Here is a 21,786-nt window from a genome sequence, read left to right as displayed (position 1 = left end):
GTGCCACCATGCTTGTGGGCTTCTTAAAGAATAGAATACTGATACAGTTGTAAGTACATTGTAATGTAGGGCCTACTAAATTCCGTCTTATAATGTATGTTATGTCTGGCCATATATGTTATCCAAATGTAATACATTACACTGTATATATCTCAGCAATTACAACACGTTATTGCAAAAGAGAACAGCTTGACTCAATATAAACCTTTCAGGTCTTAGATATGCAAGAATGTATTGGTGATATCATCACACCCTGAATTGTATCCCAAATATGTCAGCCTGACCTTTGTGGCTACATCAACCTCAAGAGAAGTCCAACTTATAATGTAGAGTTGCATATCTCCAGATCACTTCTTGGCAGATGAAGTTCATCCAGTCATAGCCCTGTAGTGACTGAGATGGGATTCTATAATGGCTCCATAAAAGCTTCTCTTTGTTGTTCTTCATCACATGACACGAGGTCTTCTCCAAATCCTCTCGGTATGCCATTCTCTCGCCATGGCAACCATCACTGGTTGGCACTGCCCTGCATGGCGGTTGGGCTTATCACTCGCACATGGTTATTAATCCAGGTTTCACAGTTTTGTGAGATTAGGGATGTATATACTAGGAGAGCATTTTGACAAAGAAATGCATTTAATCTTTGTATACATTCCATTCCCTCTAATTCACATTCTCTCAGACAAGAGACCAATGTTGGTTTCCATACTACAAATGAGTGAAAGAAATCCCTCTGTATTCTGATCATGGCTTCGATGTGAGCCATCTAGGTAAACAACAAAGTCCACCCATACCTCTACTAGACATATTATCCTGTTTTCATTTCTTGGTGTTTGGCTGCTGCACCCCAGAAATTATGATAAGAATCTGCCAAACTGTCATCAGTTGAGTCTCCGAGGAGATGATAGCAGAAAGTCGCATGGATCTGAATGTGAGAGAGATGATCCATTCTTCGTATATATGTAATATTCATGAGTTCTCAATGCTGCAAAGTGTTCAGACAAAGCTGGCTAAGGCAGGATTACTTGACAATATTCACGGCGAGGGGGAATTACACATCATGACAGACTATATGAGCCTTCATATCACCACAATACCATGTTTACATTGTACATTCCAGGATAAAGTCAATGTGTTTCTGGACATTAACTGCCACAAAACTCCAGTCTATGATTCATTGTCTCTCATACATATGCTGAGATTGAGTTTTTCCTCATTTTGGGGTTTCATAATAAAAGCTTGATTAAGCAAATGGCACCTGATCTATACTGTACATATACAGCAAAAATGAATGGATCTTAAATACTTTTTGTGACTGATGCAGGCAATATAAGCCTGTATATGAAATGGTATTTTTCTTCTAAGACAGATGTCATTGACAGTCAATCTCTGCTGACTTTTACAGTATGATAAAAGTTGTTACGATAAGAAAAGTGAGCATGCATGGACATGATATGTTTGGAGGGCAAAGAAGATACATGTAGGCCTATAATATACACTGCATGCATGCAATTTACGGTGTACCATGTCCATGTAATAGCATAGATTAAAAAAAAGAAGAAATAAATCATAAATGTCTCAATATCAGTCATAACTGTGAAGGGAACTGTCTGGCAGTTCCATAAATGGCCTACAACTGGTCTGGTCGCATATTTTCTTGAGTCGGTTTATTGGCAGGGTTTATCACAAGCCAGACTGCCCCACTTATCTCACATCACCTGTCAGCCATGAATATTGACATCTCTTGCTGTATTCCTCAACATCTCTCCCTCTACCCATCTTCTACCCAACATCCTTCTCTTTCCCCTTTTCTCTCCATCTCTTTTTCTCTCACATACTCTTCTCCTACCTGTACTTTTCCTTATACTTCCTTCTGTATAATAAGTGTTCTTATCATTATACCTGAATTCACTTGAAATATATGCACGTTATATGCCAGTCAATAATATGATACAATACAACAGTGTACATAGCCTGTTTTCTTGACATATTTTGTAGGATAGACATACACATGACATGTAGGGTCCTATTGTACATGTAAGCAAGTAAACACCTGAAAGCACTAAAAGAAATTTATATCTCAGCCTTGAATAAAGACTGGGACGTCTTGCAGGGCTGGTAATGTAAGATGAAGACATTGTCCTTGACCTCAGAGATGACCTGTACACATGTCTTGGGATTTACCAAGGGCATTCTGTAGGTTACCTACACAAAGCCCTTTAACACACACAGCAGTCTCTATACCATACTCCACAGATCCTTTCTGAACTTTACAGTAAACATTGCAGTCAAAAAGACAAAGCTAAACAATCAAACCCATAGCTCTGTAAGTAGATGACTTTTTATCTTAATGAATAGCCATCACTTGCCTGTCTTCCTATGCAAAACAAACTGTTGGTTTCCACGATAAGTATCAAATTCTTGGATTTTGAATTGTCTTCCTCTCCAGAACTAAAAGCGCTCATTCCTTTTTCCTTTCTGCAATATGATGTACAAATATGCCTCTCACTCGCCAGGTGATGTGCATGTTCTTGTTACAGTACACGATCTGTGATGAGTTTTCATTTTCGTGGATTTCACAAGTTGGGTGCTATTCACAAATTTAACAACACGGCAAGAACCCTGACATGCACATGGCTCTGTACCATCACTTTGATTGTCAGTTATATGGCACTGGCAATCATTTGCATGTAACAGACAACATTTCATCTATTTCTTCTTCTTTTTTTGGTCATTTGAGATTCACCTGAAAACTTTCCAATGGTAACTGTTTTTGTCTACTTCAATAGGAGAAATGCGAAAGGAAATTTTGACTAAGTGCAAGCAACATCTTAATTCAAACAGAATGGGGCGTACACAACAAAAGCGAAATGGAATAAATATCATTGCTATGGAAACACTGAAAGCAATCTCACTACACTTTTCCACTTGATGAGACTCTTCAGTCAGTTCTGCAAATTATATTTGCCACTGATATCTAAATTCACTTTTCTAGCTTGGCTCAGTAAAGTGGAGTGAACAAAAAAAAAAACCCAAGAAAAGCTCCAAACTCCAGAAAGAAATGTCTGAAGAAACTCCACAGTATCCATTACATAAACTACCATCAGACTTGGTGGCAAGTGAAAAAAACTAATCAAAATCCGCAGCCAAGTGCATCTAGCACAGTGTGTAATGTTCACAAGTGAAGCTGGAAGGAGGTGTTCAAAGCAAACAAGGCGTTGAGATGGGAGGAATGATGAGAGCAAAGATTCGACCTCGCCCGCTGGCCTTGGGAAGAGAGGCTACCACTCCAAGCCGGGAGAATGGGATGAATTGCCGCTGGGCCGGCTCATCGCCATGGCAACAAGTCTTCCATGTAGTAGCACTCATTAGCAATTCTTCCCTGGATAAAGTTGGTTCTTTGTCACCAGAAAGGATGGCTCAAGTGGTCAATACAAAACTACTCTCAATTCACAGTCAGAATTAATGCGGGGGGGGGGGGGGGGGGGGGGGGGGGGCGCTAATACTTTGCTCATAAAGCAAACTGCACAAATCATCTTTTATTCCATTTTTTTAAGGGATCACTTCAAAGATGATTGGTTCGGGATTGCATTGAGTCTATTACTGGAACAGTGATATATTTATTCTTTGGGTGACATGTTTCCAATCTCTAATGTTTTACAAGGGGAATACACATACACAAGGATAGTATAATCCCCATCACTGCTTAGCAATGAACTACTTAAAAGCTTCAATTTGACAAAAATATGCTGTTTTGACACCATGGAAAATGATTGTACAAGTGTATGTATTGCTACAGTTTCACAAGAAAGTGTGGTGAAAACAGTGTGAACTCATGAGATTGCAAACTTTGAATCCAAACATCAGGCCTCCTGGAACACAGCAACCAATGCGAACTGCACACCACATTGGATACCACTTATACAGTTTCTGTTATCACATACAGGCAATATCCAATATCTTACGATCAAAGACTTTCTGTGCCTCTTAGCCTTGAACGGTATCCAATACAGTGCACTCCCAACATAACGAACACGGTTTTAGTGAAATTCCAGTAACAACGAAGTAAAAAGTTAGACTCCAACATTATCAGCTCTATAGTCTTTATTGTTGATTTGTTCGGTATAACGGAATTTTGATACAAAGAAAGAGAAAGAAAGCCAGTCCCGAGTCCATTGCATCTCAAATCAAGAGCTTCATTTTCAGTATCAAATGAAAACAGTAATGGTTCATACATTAAAGGGTGTGTACAGTTCTGGTTGAGGTGAGGATTTAGCTTTTAACGTTTTGCGATATATTCAGAAACCACTCAATGAGATGTCAAAGAACATGCCATTCTAAGGGGTATCAAAAGTTTATTTGATGAAAATTGGTTTTGAAATGACAGAAATATCCAAAAACAAGGTGAAATAAAGAGATCTTGATAAAAGGCGTGGCCTGTCGCCTTTTATTATTAGGGCCTATCACTTTTTTGGATATCTCAGCCATTTGAAAACCAATTTTCATCAAATAAACGCTGAATCCTTCTTAAACTATACTCTTTCATATTTCATATGAGGTTTCTTATTATCTCACTTAGGAATGTTCAAAACATGAATCCCTACCTTAACCAGTACTGTAAAGTCCCTTAACCCGTTGAGGACGAGTCCCGAGTACACTTGGGCAGGGGTCTATGGGAAATGCGTGTTGTAGCAAAATCAAACCGTCCTCAACGGGTTAAAGTATTGTCTGTGCATGCACAATCATACAAGATAAACCCCAATAGTAGGTCTCTGATCCTGATGGAGTGATTAATGTGTTTGAGAGTATATACATTGTACCATGCATACACATACAGACATGTATATAATTATACAAGCGATACCGCATTTATGTAAGTTTGAATGAATTCATTGGTCTTTCGATATGCGTGATATAACAGAGAAATGACAGTCAATGAAAAACGGGGCGCGACTGCCCAATAAAAAGGACACACCTTTTACCATCTAGGAGGATGATGGCCAAAAGAAAAAAGGGTAGGTAGCCTAAATTCATGGCCATGTGAATACAATTTTTCTGGGGGGCATCACCGCCAACCAAAGAGGCATCGATGGCCATGGCAGTCTATGGCCATCAATTATATTTCAGGCCTGCTTGTTTGTCAGTAACTTTATTTGTCCTTATCAAACACAGACAAGGAATTAGTCTACGATATATGAATCACATGTGAATCTGTACCTTTATATTCTTAAATTTTATACTTCATGAAGCACATACAGACTGAACTTTGTACACTATATCACAGTCTATCAATGTATTATTGCCATTCCTTGGAGGAAGATGCACAGTATACTTGTACATGTACAATACCACTGTAGCTAGACAACATACTGTACAAAATTACAATTTTAGATTAAACATGAATTCATGGCTAACAATGGTGCAGCTTTAAAAAAGAAATGAATGAAAAATTTCTTTCAGAATGACTACAATTATGAAAATATGAACAGCTCTAATTCTCTTTTTTTTTTCAATTTTTTCCCATTGATTTGGTATCATGGTAGAAAATCATAGAAAGACGGTTGATTGTGTCGTACGGAGAAGTCTTCAACTTCCACTGGACAAAGTTTACGAGCCCGATGTACCGGTATTATATGTGCAGAATTCTCCAATATTCCTATGCATCATTGACACAGCTGTCCTTTCTAGAGATCAAGAAAGACAAGCAGGATACAGAGGAGATGTTGATCGTGGGTTCCCATGACGATTCCCGCCTCCAGGCATCCTACAATTTTCAAGATTCCCCACAGACTGATAGGGGTGTGTTCTCCGAATCATTTTCATCTTCCCTGGCATCTCTGTCAGACTTTGGCCATTTTCATACGGTTTGAGAAGCCCATTAATTGCAATGCTGAATTACAATTACAATTACAACTACACTGATTCGCATTATCGTCTGTATATGCATATATGACCGAGGAAGGCTTCCCAGATTCTGTGGTTTTGAATTTCAGAGCGAGGAGGTGAGGTGTTTCTTCCCATCAGTCACTCATTAAGTGTTACGTAGTGCGAGATTTGACAGCAGCGCGAGCATTTGAGGAGCACATTTTTTTTTTCTGCGGAAGTGGTTGAAAGGTCACCATAAGTTTCCATCTGAAACATGGTTGGGAGGTCAATCTGTAATATGAATGTTTCATTCCATAATTCTAGAGAATCGTGACTGGAAAACATCTCCACAACATCATTTCAATCACAATTGGAGTTACCACTCAAACCACACTCCGCCACCTGCACTCCGCGATTCCATTTGCATACCTACAGCCACAATGCGTCATTTTAATCATGATTCTAGTGATGCGTCATTAGAATTGGGATTCAAATGATGCACTCTCGGTACGTGTGAAAACAGTCTACAAGTAACTTTCTCCGTGAAACATGAGGGAGACAGAGCCAACCTCCACGGACCTCTCGGCTTGGCAGTTTCCTTATTTAGTGTGGCAGCAACATATGCCACCTCCTGAACCCACTTTTGGAGGGGGGAAAATCTGAACAATAGGTCATATATTATGTGGCAGTGGAGAATACCTTGAGGAGGTTTGTGACTTTTGAAGGAAGTGATGGCCTTGAGGAATGGAATTCCAACGTGCTACTATCAGAGGATCACACATCCTCAAACGATGTACTTCCCACATCAATGTGGGATCAAAACTGCCTAAAACATTTGCTTAGATAAAGGTGGAGGTATTAGAGAGTCTTCACAAAACTTGCTTTGAAAAAAAAACCACCAAAGCAAACAACAACAAAAACAAAAAACAAACAAACAAATACAAAATTGAAAGAAACAAAAAAACTGCAGCCAGAATGACAACTGCACTTCCCACTAGTTTCATCCTTTACAAACTATTCATGCAAATGTTCAAAAAAAAGGAAAAAAAAAACTTTCCGATCAATCTGTACATTTGCAACCATGACACAAAAGTACAATGTAGTTCTCATACTGTCATTCAATATCATATATGTACTTCATTCATTACCTCGTAGTTGGAACCAGGGAGGTGAGACAAAATAGGCAATATCAATAGGCATCTGTATTGCTAAACAAATCTATGGCATTAATGTCCTGCATCTGAATGACATGTCAAAAAAAAATGCACTGCCTGTCAGGAGTAATGATCAAACCAGAGTCAATACAGCACTTGACATTGCATTGTTGATAGACATACACAGTGGCATAGTCCCCCCCCCCCCCTCTCTCTCTCTCATCTAAACTCTACACTGAACATTATATCAAACAGCACAGAGCTAGAACAAAGAGTATACCATGTGTCTCTGTAGTTAAATGTAACGGACCACACCAATTCATGTCTTTTTTCTAGAATCACTATTCCACATGGCTTTTCCCCACCCCTTATCAACACCCCCTTTGTTATCTATAGACCACACTCCCTCCTTTCTCCAGAAGTCCATACTGCCACGGGAATGAGCAAAAGAGTGGAACAATGACCCTTGCTGAAAGGAAGCCCACAAATGCTGAGTAGAGTCACCTTCGTACGAGAAAGGTGCAGCCTCAAAAAAATCAATTTTTATGCGAACAGAGGTTCCATCTCGAGCCGCGTTGCCCGGCTCTCGGTTTCTGCAAAGTGGATGCGGAAAAAAGTAGAGTCTTACTAGATATATGTGCGATTGGAGATGTAGTTACGTGTGAGGTGAGGGTTACCTCTAGAGTCACTGCACTCTTCTAACAGCTCTTCCTGTGAGTTTGATGCTTAATTGCCAAATCTAGATGGCTCTATTCAGTTCATCAAAGTTTACACCTTGATTATTCATTAATACTCAACCTCACTTCTTTTTTTAAAATATAATTTAACTTCTTTATTTATCATTTTCTTCAGAACATCGTAAATCTTGCTTTTGACCTTGAAGTAGACATGTGATTCCTGCAAACATTATTATTCGTAGCCCTAGTGCATGACATGATTTTTGATCATATACCCTTTGTTCAACACACATAACTCCTGAATTAATGTCAGCAATATAATGAATGTGTGTCAGCAAAAACAAAAACAAAACAAAGGCTTTGTATCCCATATTCTTTATATTACCTTATCATAATTTAGACTGTTTGTAGCTGTCTATCTAATCATGTCGGAGTGACTTTTATTTGCACATGAATATTTACATGTGAATAAAATTTCTTTGAAAAAAAATCCTGAATTAATCTTTAGATATAAAACTATAATTTTAATGACAACATATCTGAAGCAAATTACAATCACGTTATTACAAACATCAGATGTTTTATCTATGCATATTCAAAATATTTACATTTTTTCTCATCACATAGAATGTTATTGATACATTTCTTTATTCTATTTCTGAAATCACTGCTATTTACAGAAGTAGATTATTGGTATGAATGAATGTTTTAGTTGATATCTACATGTATAAATCTTTTGAAAACTAATAACCTAGTCTCATCATTACCTCATTGTGATGAATAACAGGCACCTCATTGGACTAAATGAAAATTGACACCAAATACCCTAACTGTAAAAGGGCCATTAACATAGGCTAAGTCATGTGCCGCAGTATCAAGAATGATTACAAACAATGTATATTGTGAGAATTGGGAATATTCACCACAATGATTTCAGGCAATGTCCAATGGCTGGACTAGATGTAGTTCTGGGTTGCCATGGAAAAATGAAAAATGGATAAATGCTACTTAATTTTTCCACAAATAACTGAAGGCTGTTGATCTCCTCTGAGGTGGTACACTGTACACTGTATGTAATTAAATACAACAGTAACAATCAGGCGTGGTACATGTGTGTGCCTGATTATCATCATTGTATTTAAAGGGATCGTATGTACATGTAGTTTTGGTTGAGACCTAACTTCAGGTTTCTAACATTTTTTTTTTTGTGTGTGTGTGAGATAATGAGAAACCTCTTATGAAATGTGAAAGAGCATGTAATTCCCAGAGGAATTCATAATTTATTTGATGAAAATTGGTTTTGATATGGCTAAGATATCCAAAACAGATCGATCCTAATAAAAGGTGGGACCCGTCTTTTATTCAATACGATCGCTTTGTTTTACTTTGTTTTTTGATGTCTCTGCCATTCTAAAACCAATTGTCATGAAATAAACTTGGTATTCCTCTTATCAAAGAAAGGTATGCTCTGCACTATTTCAAAGTGGTTTTTTGGTATATCCATCTCGCAATAAGTTAAAGGGACTGTACAGTACTGGTTGAGGTAGGGATTCATGTTTTGAACATTCCTAAGTCAGATAATGAAAAGCCTCTTATGAAATATGAAAGAGCATGTAATTTTAAGAAGGATTCAACGTTTATTTGATGAAAATTGGTTTTCAAATGGCTGAGACATCCAAAAAAGTGCTAATAATAAAAGGCGACATGCCCCAACTTTATTAGTATCTCTTTGTTTCACCTTGTTTTTGGATATCTCAGCCATTTCAAAACCGATTTTCATCGAATAAACTTTTGATACCCCTTAGAACCGCATGCTCTTTGACATCTCATAGAGTGGTTTCTGAGTATCTCCCAAAACGTTAAAAGCTAAATCTTCATCTCGACCAGAACTGTACACACCCTTCAAAAGCCCAATCCTCATCTCCACCAATACCAAACTATCTCTTTAACTGATGACCATTCTGGTCGTCTCTATGAGTGGTTCATTGATACAGCTGTTAGATCCTGAAAGGAAGTACAGGCATCTTATTTCATTCAACGTCATGTTTCTCTTGATATATTTATACCTATATTTATATACAATGTATATATATACACATATATATTATACACATATATCTTTGTATAAAACAATTATCAATATACTGTATTTACATCCATATGTTGGCATGACAACTGATGTAACAGGCCAATGAATCTAAGAGCACTGTATAGGCATGATTCTCAGAGATTTCTATTTATAACCTCTTCTTCACAAAAAAAAAAAAACCCAAACAAACATATAGCTGCAAGTACCTGTATAATATACATGATAATATCCCTCACCTAATCCCTCTATATTCCTGGTCCCTATCCCACATTTCGACGAACAAAATATGACCATAAGTTAATAACAAACCCAATTCAATACCTAAGCTATTTCTGGAAAACCAGTTTTCATTATAACCTGGTGTGTAAATACGGAATGTACCTAAGGATCGGGTCTCTGTTCTGATTCTGTGGCACAATGATTTATTTCCACCCCCCCCCCCCCCCCCATTACAATGGATACACACACCCTGATAATATTATATGCTTCAACCACTCTGCCCCAAAACTTTTCTATGTAAGAGATACAAGTACATAGAGAAACATATCCTGTGAGGAATGACAGATTAGATTTTAGTATACGGTGGTGTGGTATCAGGAGAGACCATTCACACAGTACACGGTCAGCTCAGTAGATTGACATATCATCGTTATAATTTATGAGAAAACAATCAAGAAAGAAGTGAAGTCCATCATTCAATTCCAACCCCATTCCGTGTACTCCACGCACGGTCCGATTCACGTTACGAGAGAAAACCTCTCGATAAATCACGGAGAGCAACACGTAAACACTCGGCGCACGAAGACATACAGCAAGCAACACCAGTTCACCGAGGGTCGGCCGTGTGACAGTAGTCTCCCCTACATCCCACGCACAGCGTCCCGTTGGCAAGACGGTCACTGGGATGGCCTGCAAAGAAAACTTGTCGCAGAATTGCGTCTCGTTACTTACCGATTTGGACGAGATGAACCAGACCGATTACCAGGAACCACGGAGGGATTGTCCTACGTCCTGTAACAGCCATTTTGAAGAGTAGTATGACGAATTCCCAACAAGATTCACTTCTTTTGAACTCCTTGCGCTATATCACTAATCATTCCCAGAAACTTACTCAGTCGTGAACTTCTCGGCCTCATCAATCGCACGCGGCGCGGCGGCATCCACAGCTGCGACGAGTTTGGTGCTTATGTACGTAAGCGGCTGGCAAGCTCGGCGGCGAGTTTGTGATCATCAAGATGTGAATGGAGTGGTGGTGTTTCGCTTCGACGGCGATTGTTCAGCATCAGCAATACTGGTGGCTAGCTTTAGTGTATGCTGTCAATTTGATGAGTGGCCAATGCACAATGATCCCAAAAGAGCCAATTCATACTTGCCCAAAGATATCCACAGTTTATATTAGCACACCTTTTGTGGCGATATATTTTGTAGATTGCTCTTCATTGACACAAAATAAAGCAAGAACGAAGTGGTTTGTACACAGTGATTCGGAAGAAATATCAATTTCCTCAAGGTTTCCACTGTACACTTTTAACTAGATGTTATTACAACAATGAACAAAAAAAAACCCAAAATGAATGAAGTAAAGCTAATATTCATTTCTTTTGGATGATATCAGCATCATGCCTCTGAACTTATCATTGTATTTTATCAAATCACAATCAATTTCAAAATGATAGGAGGTCTATTATTTACAACCAGAAACATAATTACAATCCCCAGACTTGGAATATATGAATTCAACCTTTTTTTTTTTCTTTCCAACCTCAACTAATATCCAACGTATTGGGACATTTTATTAATGAAAGTCGAATGTATTTTAAGCATCATCTGACAGTGTAAATGATCACTCTATCTCAGTGGTTTATTTTCTGTGGGGTATATGGGTAGAACTATAATGATGTGTCTTGCATGATTGATGGTATTAGGCCTATATTTCTTGTACAACAAAGTGTTGTCATCATTATAAATATAAATTATGAATGCTCATTCATATTGATATTGATTGAAGATTGCTTCAAAATCATGATCGGAAAAGATAAAGGGACGTTGTTTTTGTTTTTGTTGTTGTTTGTTACATGTGGTCCTGTCAGTTTCTCTCAGCACAGTATAAACATAACATGCTTTAATTGTTGTGGCTCAATTAATTGAATTGTCCTGATCAACTTCGCCCATACAGCTTATGGAAATAAAGCAGCTGTTTGAAATGCAATGTTTCCTTTGGAATTTCCTGAGAAGATATTGCATTCTCATTCCAAACCCCTTTCAATACATGTATTAGCAAAATATCTCTCTCTCTCTCTCTCTCTCTTTCTTCGGCATATACTCGTATCAGCAGTTTATTAAAAACCATACTTTGATCGGCAACGTCATATAACCTGCTGAGCAAACCTACTACGTTCGTTCTTGTACGGCTTGATCGATTATGCATGTAGGGGTGATTATCCGCTTGGCCGAACTTCGAGTCTGCCGAACAAAATCTGGCGTTCTCGCTCCGTTAATTGATCAATCTGCAGCCATAGAAGCGATCGACATTGGACTAAACATGGACCTATCAATGCGGATTATGTTCGGTGGCGATAAAACTTTATCGACCGTGTTTCTAAACAAACCATTACGCCGGGCAATATCGGTTTCTCTCAGAAGGCGGTTGGGTTTTAGGCCGTGATAGCAAAAACTTTAATCCTATTTCGCGGAATGCCGCAAGAAGACTTTAGCCACTTTCATATTGTTCTCATGTTTGGGAAATATAAGAATACCGTTATGCTACGCACGCAAATTCTTGCTTTAATTTCTGTGCATTGAATAGACAAGTAGGCCTATAATTCTTTTGATCAGAAAATCGAGATTTTATTTGCCCTCATAAACAAGCAGCAAACATCAACACAACACCCCTACCCCCCCCCCAAAAAAATACTGAATGGTATTTGTGAAGAGAAGATGATTATGAAGGAAATGGACGCAAAAGCTGAAGCAAAAGAAGGAGAAAGGTGCCGTTGATGTTTCAGAAAGTTATTTTCAGTGTCTTTCAGATGCTGCCGGTTTACATTTCATATCTTTAATTCACAGTATAATAAAAGCAAATCAACATAAAAATGCTCTGTTATACTCGATTAAAAAGAAACTCCACTCCATGTAAACATCTACTATGATTAACAGAGTAGAATCGAATAAACGGAGCAACGAAAGTTTCAGAGAAATGGAACAATAAAGTTAATAATATAAGGCATTTTGAAGATTCACATGACTAGTGTGACTGTAGTCAAATCTGCGAATAAATCCTCGTTCTTTATACAATATATTGTATTATGTTGCTCTTTCAACTACAGCTGTAGTAGAAATTATATGTTTGGGTCAAATCAAACTGAACTTGGTACAATGTATGAGGAAGAAATGGTAACTTTTTGGAGGGAAGCTGCAGTCACTAAATCACACACATAAAAAGAGGTGTTTTTTTTTTTTAATTTAGACGATGTGCTTCACTGGTTCATCACCTCACAGAAATAGGATTATAAGATGTGATGCCGACGATGGCAAGATGATGATGATAATGATGACGATGGCAATGATACTGATCATGAGGACGACGATGATGATGACAGTATAATGGAAATCTGATTTCTTTTGGCGGTTACACTCTGCTTATACTTTGCGCATTGTATACAATGTAAAACGATATATGTGACACTATCATGATTATGCAGCATTACTGCTGGCTGATGTGGCAGGAGCTTTTTTTTGTGCCTTAATGCAGTTATTATTGCTGATCTTAAGATCAAACAAACATGCAAACAAACAAACAAACAAACAAACAACCAACCAACCAAACAAACAAACAAACAAACAAACAAACGAACAAGCTCTTCTCCACGGCACGACGCAAGAGTAACACATCAGCTCACAGATTGTATCTTACTTTTTTGGTTTTTAATGTGACATAATAATCATAAATCCTCTTACAAGAAGACTCTAGATTCCAATTGCACTTCTAAACATCAAACTTCGCTTTCTCTGCATCAACTCTCATTTAACAGGTGTGTAATATATACTAGTAGTTTATACATCAATTGCAGCACAACCCAACGGGGCCCGGACAGGAATAAGAGCATTGGGAAATAAAGAAAGTCTATGAAGTTCGTATATTACTCCACGTGGGTGGAAAGGGAAGCGTCAATTAGATTAAAACTCCGTAATATTCTTTGTGTGTTTTTTTTAACATTGATATACACAACATTACTTAATTTTTAACTTTCATTTTTGTCCTTTTGTCTCATTCATTCAGTTTTTTGTTTTATTTGTTCAATCATTTATCCATGGGAATCGTCATCAGATCTACGAGGGATGAATGCGGGTTTACTTATATAGGACCTATATGAGTCACTTCGTCCAGCCGGCATAGATTGTGAATCAAAAAGGGTAAAAAGTGGAGTTATCCATAGTGCATCTATTAGTCGCCAGAGTGAGAAACACGACATTTACTTGTCAGTTATAAAGTTGATTACTATTGCTTTGTCTTTACTGCAGATGCGTCCTGTAACATACCAATACATTGTAACAAAGGCACTTCAAGTATATTATTAGGCAACTATATAGCGTATTATTACAATCAGGTACGAAAGTGATTAAGTCAAAATGACTTCTTAAGTCGCTTTCGGAAGGCTGCAGAAACATGACTTTGTATCCGATACGATATTATAAAAAAGAATGGATACAAAATCAGCAAAATATGAAAAGATATTACCAATAATTTGATACGAGATGGAAAAGATCTTCATTTTCTTTTACAAGTGCAAAACGTGAAACATTGGTGCATTACCTTGATGTTTATATTCAATATGACGTACGGCATTGGCTTAAAGGCGTGGTTAACCTAATCACTAACAGTCTTTATCAATTCATATTTACATCCCATGGTCAGTTAGGTTTCCGCACATAAAACAATAAAAACAATAACACGCCATCCTTTATAGATTGTCTTTCCAATGTCACATGACGTATAACATCTCATTGCACTTGAGATACACACATATATTTACATTTCATATCTGCACTTTACACAAGTCATATTTTTGCATCAAAATATCAATATTTATGTGTTACACATTGAGATTAAAAAAAAATCGCGTGAAGAAAATAATTGCACCATATCCTCTTACAGGTAAAAGATTAAAAAACGATCAGGAGTTTCAATTCTCAAACCAGGAGAATTCCAAGAATCAATAACTACTGGAGTGCATGACATCAATATTGGTAAGGCAAAAAAAAATATTGTAAGTTTAAAGAAATTTATGACAAGACAAAATATATATGATGGGAGAGAAAGTTTCAGATTTATTGAACTACATCGCACAGTGGCTATTCATGTAACACGGCGCGATTTGCGGCACAAAATAAACAAACACCCTGTCTTTAGTCATGACATTAATACTCAATAATTTCTATTCTTTCTCCTAATGGTGTTTTCTCTTTCTTTGCTGTCTGAATACAAAGTCTGGATTGATTTATTTTCATGCCTTAAATACACCAGGACCAACCAGTCATATTCTGATTAGTATGTGGAAACATATTCCTGGTATTGAAGGTATGTGGTATAGCTACTTTCTATTCAATTGTTTTCTGTTTTTTTCTTGTGTCAAATGCTATTAAGTAGTTAAAGTAGCGCATCACAAGTGTGCCTCATGTTGACCCTTACGCAGTGCAGATCAACTTCACTAATGATGATAATTTCAACACAATACAAACATTGCAATAATGTTCTTAACACTTTACCAAGCTCAGTATAGAAAAAAAAAGACTTAAAGTCAATAAAAGCTAACTGAGGAACGTGAGGCCTATTTTGGAAATTCTAATGGCTAGGGATTATACATCGTGGTTTTCTTGTAAGTCTGTGCATTTTCATCACGGAAGAAAAAATGTGCACAATGTTTAGATTTTTTAATGCGTATAATATTTTGTGCGTATGTGCACATAAAAGTATGACCCTGTGGCTATCAAACAGGGCGGTTTAATACACAATTGTCAATAATCCTTATGATCTTTACCACCCAAGTGATAGTGCACAGTCACGAAGTGATCAACACTGTTTATCCGCCTTGCGGGTTGTTAACATTCCCGGATTTTCAACCTCCCGCTCCGTGAGTTTATTTCCTTTCTCGTGAAACTTGACGTAAGTTGACGATAAATATTTTGTCACCTTTTGGCTCAGTCAGTTGCTTTCTCTGGATGCACTGAATAGCATAACTGTTGTTTCTAGCTATTCATAATCGCCTATGCCATGTTAAGGCGAAATCCATCCCATAGGCATTATTCTCCTCTCACATTGTCCATGATCAAACGCGAGACTGAAGATCCTGGCTTGTGATTGGTTGGCTGCACAAGGCGTGATCACTGCTGATTGGCCAGCAAACATGCATACGGTTCTCATGATTCATAAAAAATACACACGCCCGCAAATGATATGCTCGCTGAAGTCCACCCTGAAAATAACAAGTCTGTATCTTCCGTATAAAACCGCCGCTATTTCGGTCTTTTATTGCTTCCTTCGTGCATGGATACACACTCTGCACGGGATGGAAGACATTGTCATTGTATGAAAAGTTTGTCAGGATGTTTTGCAGTTTGTCCTCTCTTTAGCAATCTACCTGAAGTTCTCGTAAATCTCACACGACGCTAGATACTCTCGGACGACATCATGGATGTAGAGATATTCCTCCTGAAAAATTAAATGAAACGTTTGCTTAATCATTAATCGACGATATCTTACTCTTGAGGGCAATCATATTTGCATCAGTGTCTTCAATACAACGAGTTTGAATTATGGATTGTACTGGAATTGATAATGCAGCAAAAGGAATAAAAATCTCTGTAATGGCACAGGCTTCTATGAAGAACAGCAGTTGCATTCTTTTGACGTAAGACATGACATGAACGAAAGACAATGAAGTGAACTAAAGGAGACCATTTCATTTTTAATCGACTGGAATATATTAACCTGTCTTGATAATCTATTCGGTGATTTTTATTGATTGCAATGATTTAAACTTCGTTTCCCGCTATAAAATAATACTATTGATAATCGGTGAGCATGGCCGCAGTGTCTTCGTCCTCTATGTTTTCTGAGCATAGAACATGAATGTAGAGTTTGATCGCAAAAAGTGTTAAGCGTCATTTTCAAATATTTTAAAATAAGTCCATAATCAGACAAAGCAAAGAAAATTCACTTGTTACATTAAAAGAATATTCTTGAAGTTACGATTAAAAACATTCTATATTTTCCTTTTATTTCCTCGTTTTTAGCAGCTTCAATCGCAAAAATCTCAAATTAACAAAATGGATTTCACTCGTTTTCAATCGTTGAAATCCAACTTTTCGTTTGTTGCGCACGAAGATCTAGCTACACTAGTATACTGATGAAGCACAAGAACCTAGTAATCAGAAGTGTATCGAACGCCCTCTCCCGTCAGCTGTATGCTTAGTCAGGGGTATGCCCAAGGACTTTACAGTGCCGTGTGTGGATAAGTCTTACGAGCACATCATAAAGATTTCCTAGAAATGTCTTACCTCCGTGGAAATCATGTTCCCGCTGCACTTTTTAAGCTTTTTGACTGCATGGAAGACATCAATGTTTCCTTCTGTCTTCAGTTTGGAGACGGTTGACATGATGGCACAGAAGAGACCACTCCTCCTTACACCATCCCTGGGAGAGGGCAGAAATCATGGGGAGACTTTGAATGACACATTGTCAAAAAAGACCGAAGCAGAAAGAACAAATAAAAATAATTGAGTTCCACTGTTCATAATCGCAGATTTTTTTAAATATTCTTTATATTGTCATTTCTTTTTATTTTATTTTTTTTTTTTTAATATTTTTTTTTACTCACACACGAAATTAAATTTTGCTGTAAAATAAGGCGTAATGATGCGGTATGATACATTCCGGAATATTATGAACATTATCATGGAATAGAAATACGACCCACCGTTATGACTGTTAGAGTTTGTATTTTGTGAATGATGACATATCTTATATTGCTTTAGCCCAGTTATGATGACCATATAATTTGACCTTGAGCTTCAGAAATATATCGCCAAACAAGTTTTATCGGTCACTTTAACTTGAGCAAGACGAGAGATAAAAACGGGAAGATCGTCGCTATGTAAATTTGATGATCAATGACACAAAGAATCGTTCGATTATTATTTTGTCAAAGGAAGAGCTTGATGGAGGAATATGGAGCGTTGTCATGGTAATTTGACTTTTAAACGATGAGGCGTGCTTACATGCAGTGCACGGTGATTGGTCCATCTCCCACGTCCCTTTGTCCTGCCTCCACCATGTCGAGGAGACAGAGTAGAGAGGAGAGACTCCGGGGGTACTTCTGGCGCTCCTTCCATCCAATGAACTGGTACTGGCGGATCACTCTCGAAGGCTCGTTCTGCGGGATGAGGTGCGCGGAGTATGGAGTCAACATAAATAAAGCAGTGTCAGAAAGAATATTCACAACAATGCACACTCATTCCAGGTCTGCTTGTGGCTTCCTGACAGAAGTACCTTTTAAACCATCCAATATTACGCCGATTCTATTCCGATTCCTTTATGGGAATTGTATTGTCTTACGCCGTCTCAGCAGTCATCAGGGAATTGATCAGTAATATTAGGGAATTGAAGGATTATGATTATTGCATTCAAGTCCCTGCTACAAGCAGTGCTAGCAAAGTATACGTACACGCAAAGTCAAAACAAAAGATAAATTTCAAATGTTTGTCCATTGCCTATGATATCGAGACTAATAAGCTTTACACACAAGGACAGGCAGAGTAACATACAAGATATTGAGTTTACAAGCATCGGAGTCCTGTCAAGAAGCCTGAAAGATAAAACTATGGTGACTGACACAAATTCAGATACATGCATTTCAGTATTTGCGTTGATGTCTTTTATATCTTGTCAATGACACTGATTGTCACTTCGCATCTATGTTATGACGTATTCCCAAATGAAATGAAGATGGACAATGGTGAACTAACCACGTTGTTTGTGTTTGCTAGTAGAAGGGTTCGAATGATGACGTCACCCTCCCTCTCTTCAGCCGATACGTCAATGATGAACGGACCAATCAGAGCCTCGTCTCCAGCAGGCCAGTACTGAGAACACGTCTGAAATAGGAAGGAACAGTAGTGAAGACAAATTACTGCAAGTTCATTGCAATTATAAATGACAGTATGAGCATCGCAACATATTACACGTACCGGGTACTGTGACCTGCGTGTGGTCCACTCATCACTACTAAAGCGTGACGCGGGAATATGATACACTGAAAGAGCCAGCTTCCACTATCCTTCCTCTTTTGTTTCGTGTAAATCTACTTTCATCAATCGGCAATTATCCACGAAGAAGGAAAAATCGAGCTGATTGCAGACGTATTCTGTGCTTACATCATACCAAGATAGACATATAAAGAAATTTCTGCATGTCAGCGTCGTCATTTATATGTCTTTGTCAAAATAATTCTTGATTGTGACATTTACTGTTTGCCCCATAAGACAAGGATACTTTTTTTTTGGTGGTAAACAATATATCAAAACGGTGAGAACTTGATATCATCAATTTAAATTTAATCACGATCGATTGCACCGATAGAAACACATCGACGGTAGTACCTTGTCGTTCTGGTTGAACTCGTTGATCATGACGATCACGTTGGAGTTGTAGTCATAGATCATCCGCCAAAAGTCCTCCACTGTGTGTGGGAGAGGCATCTGCGTCGCGATGTACATGTCACGCTTTCTGAAACCCTGGTAACGATAAAACATTTAACCAATCATAACACTGGATTACGGAACAGACAGATAATGGTAGAAACAACAGCTAACTTTTGACAATCTGGCATCAGCTTAAGAGATTAAAGGCAGATATATTCATCAATCGAATATAAGAATTTGGCAAATACTTGTAAAAAAGATCAAAAATTAAACCAATGCTCCATGATAATATCATTGTTATTTACGTCAAATACATTTACAATTAAAATTCCTTTCCTATCCTACATATGTGTAACATACATTAATTGTTAAAATTACAATATATAAATAATACAGTGGTCTATCTGCTCTAAATTGTATTCACTTCATATCCCTCAACTTGGCAATGACACTGAAATGAAGCTTAGAATGTTGTTGACTTACATCCAGGAATGTGGCGTTGACATAATTTGTCTGTCCTTCTGCACAGCCAGTCATGAGGTATGGTCGGTATTTGTCAACTAGAGGAGAAATCAAGGAAGACCACATACTATCATCCATCATGTCCTCCCATTGACACATCAACATCTACATTGACTTATTGACGCCAGAATACGGGCGGTGACGTGGAATCTCGTCCTGTTCCTCTTTTCATGCACATTGCTATTGCATGAACTTTGCAAAAGTAACTATGTAATTCATCGTCCTATTGCATGTATTAAATCGCTACGGACTGCGTCAAAATACAAACTGATACACATCGATGTCATAACATTTTATTTCTATTATCTAAAGAGTTCATTACTCAGTTATACGGACGACACATATTTGCCAACCTAACAACAGCGAATGGTCAGTTTCTGCTTTGATGTTACTTGCGATCCTGTTTTCGTATCTGCACTATCTATAAAACGCGGTACAAGTTTTATTGTCAAGCTGAGCTCCATAATCATTTGTACAAGACAATCACTGACGTCATGATAGCTTTCATTTATTCTCCGATGGCTACACCAGAATCAATGTCCCCTAAAGTTCCATGATATCGTATGTTTGTTATCAAGCGAACACATTTTTTTTTTCGAGGTAGACTGTGAAATGCCGCACTGAAAGTACATAAAGGAAACCAAGCTGCTTTCCCGTATGTCGGTTGTGTTGAATCTGCAACAAGCATATAGTCTTTTTTTTTTTTTTTACTTTTCGTTTCCAAAGGTGTGCTCTAATAGAAATTTGCGACACAAGAGCACACGCGAACTCCCCCCAAAAAGGTGGGTACAACTCACGTGGTATGATGTCTGGGTATCTATTCTTATGACGGTTCTCCGCACTGCCTCCGGCCTGCATACTCGTGTCGTGGTATCGTATCGACATCGCGTCCAGTGCCTGGGGAGGAATACGCCACAATAAATCATATCATTGTCACATCTTTCAAGCTACAGCTCACATATACCGTGAGAAAAAGCGGCACTAAGTTACTATGTATATGATCATGCTGATGATGAAGAGAATACAATGAATAAGAGGATATCCAGTGAGATATACGGGGAGGATTTAGAGAGATGGCACTATACAAAAGCTAGACCTAAAACAACTTAAATCTATATTGTGATCACTGAACGGCAAGGCAATCATTGCCTTAGGGAAAACTTCTCTCAACCTCGGAAAACTGAATTAATATGTACTTTTACGATCATGAAAATGAAAAAAAAAGTTTTGTGCATGAAGGAATAACAATCGCACGGTAATCTGGTCGAAAATTGTCCTCCATAAATCATGAGCAGAACGACTAATGTAGTGTAAAGACAAAATTATGGTGACAGATATATCAAGTAGCTTGGTACAGAGAAAGAAAAAGGGAGAGAGAGACAAAGAGAGGAACGGATTACGAGTGAAAGAGATACAGATAGATGGATAGATAGATAGATAGATAGATAGATAGTTAGATAGTTAGATAAACAATAGGTAGACAGGGAGAGGAGGAGGGAAGCATGAAAAGGTTGTCAAGGCAACGGATTGTGGTGACTCACATTTAAGTGCTCCTCAAGAAATGTCCTCTTGGTGGCCAGGTTGGTCTGCTCCATACGGGTGAAGTACGGCACTATACTCTTGGTCGGGACCGATGTGTAGCCGCAGAGCAGGTACTCCAACAGCGCCTCGTAGATAAACACGTATTGCTCCTGGGAACACAGATATTAAAATGTATTGATGTTTACATGATAGCGCCACATTTGAGTCATTCTGAGCGATGGAGATACGTTTGGTTGTT

At 38.0% G+C, this 21,786-nt stretch overlaps 2 protein-coding genes across 3 annotated transcripts in view; both read right to left on the bottom strand.

The window, feature by feature from the left end:
* LOC139717459 (inactive tyrosine-protein kinase transmembrane receptor ROR1-like) overlaps positions 1 to 10,989 on the bottom strand; it is a 160,846-nt gene extending 149,857 nt beyond the window's left edge. For both annotated transcript variants that reach the window (XM_071628964.1, XM_071628965.1), the window contains exon 1: positions 10,737 to 10,989. In XM_071628964.1, coding sequence (XP_071485065.1) covers positions 10,737 to 10,809 — 73 coding nt within the window. In that variant the 5' untranslated portion in view covers positions 10,810 to 10,989. The remainder of the gene's footprint in view (positions 1 to 10,736) is intronic.
* A 4,842-nt stretch (positions 10,990 to 15,831) lies between these two features.
* The window catches only part of LOC139717457 (receptor-type tyrosine-protein phosphatase delta-like), a 143,630-nt gene continuing 137,675 nt past the window's right edge, over positions 15,832 to 21,786 (bottom strand). Inside the window, exons 39-46 of the mRNA XM_071628963.1 lie at positions 21,548 to 21,697; positions 20,804 to 20,903; positions 19,968 to 20,044; positions 19,443 to 19,577; positions 18,810 to 18,938; positions 18,063 to 18,217; positions 17,343 to 17,478; positions 15,832 to 16,494 (exon numbers count right to left, since the gene is read on the bottom strand). Of these exons, the coding sequence (XP_071485064.1) occupies positions 16,420 to 16,494; positions 17,343 to 17,478; positions 18,063 to 18,217; positions 18,810 to 18,938; positions 19,443 to 19,577; positions 19,968 to 20,044; positions 20,804 to 20,903; positions 21,548 to 21,697 (957 nt within the window). The 3' untranslated portion in view covers positions 15,832 to 16,419. The remainder of the gene's footprint in view (positions 16,495 to 17,342; positions 17,479 to 18,062; positions 18,218 to 18,809; positions 18,939 to 19,442; positions 19,578 to 19,967; positions 20,045 to 20,803; positions 20,904 to 21,547; positions 21,698 to 21,786) is intronic.

The sequence above is a fragment of the Diadema antillarum genome, unplaced genomic scaffold (genome assembly GCF_040938485.1).
Source record: "Diadema antillarum isolate AM-2024a unplaced genomic scaffold, OU_Dant_1.0 scf00000075, whole genome shotgun sequence".
Lineage (NCBI taxonomy): Eukaryota > Metazoa > Echinodermata > Echinoidea > Diadematoida > Diadematidae > Diadema > Diadema antillarum.
Note: the sequence above shows the minus strand (reverse complement) of the source record. Positions and strands in the feature narration are given on the sequence as shown.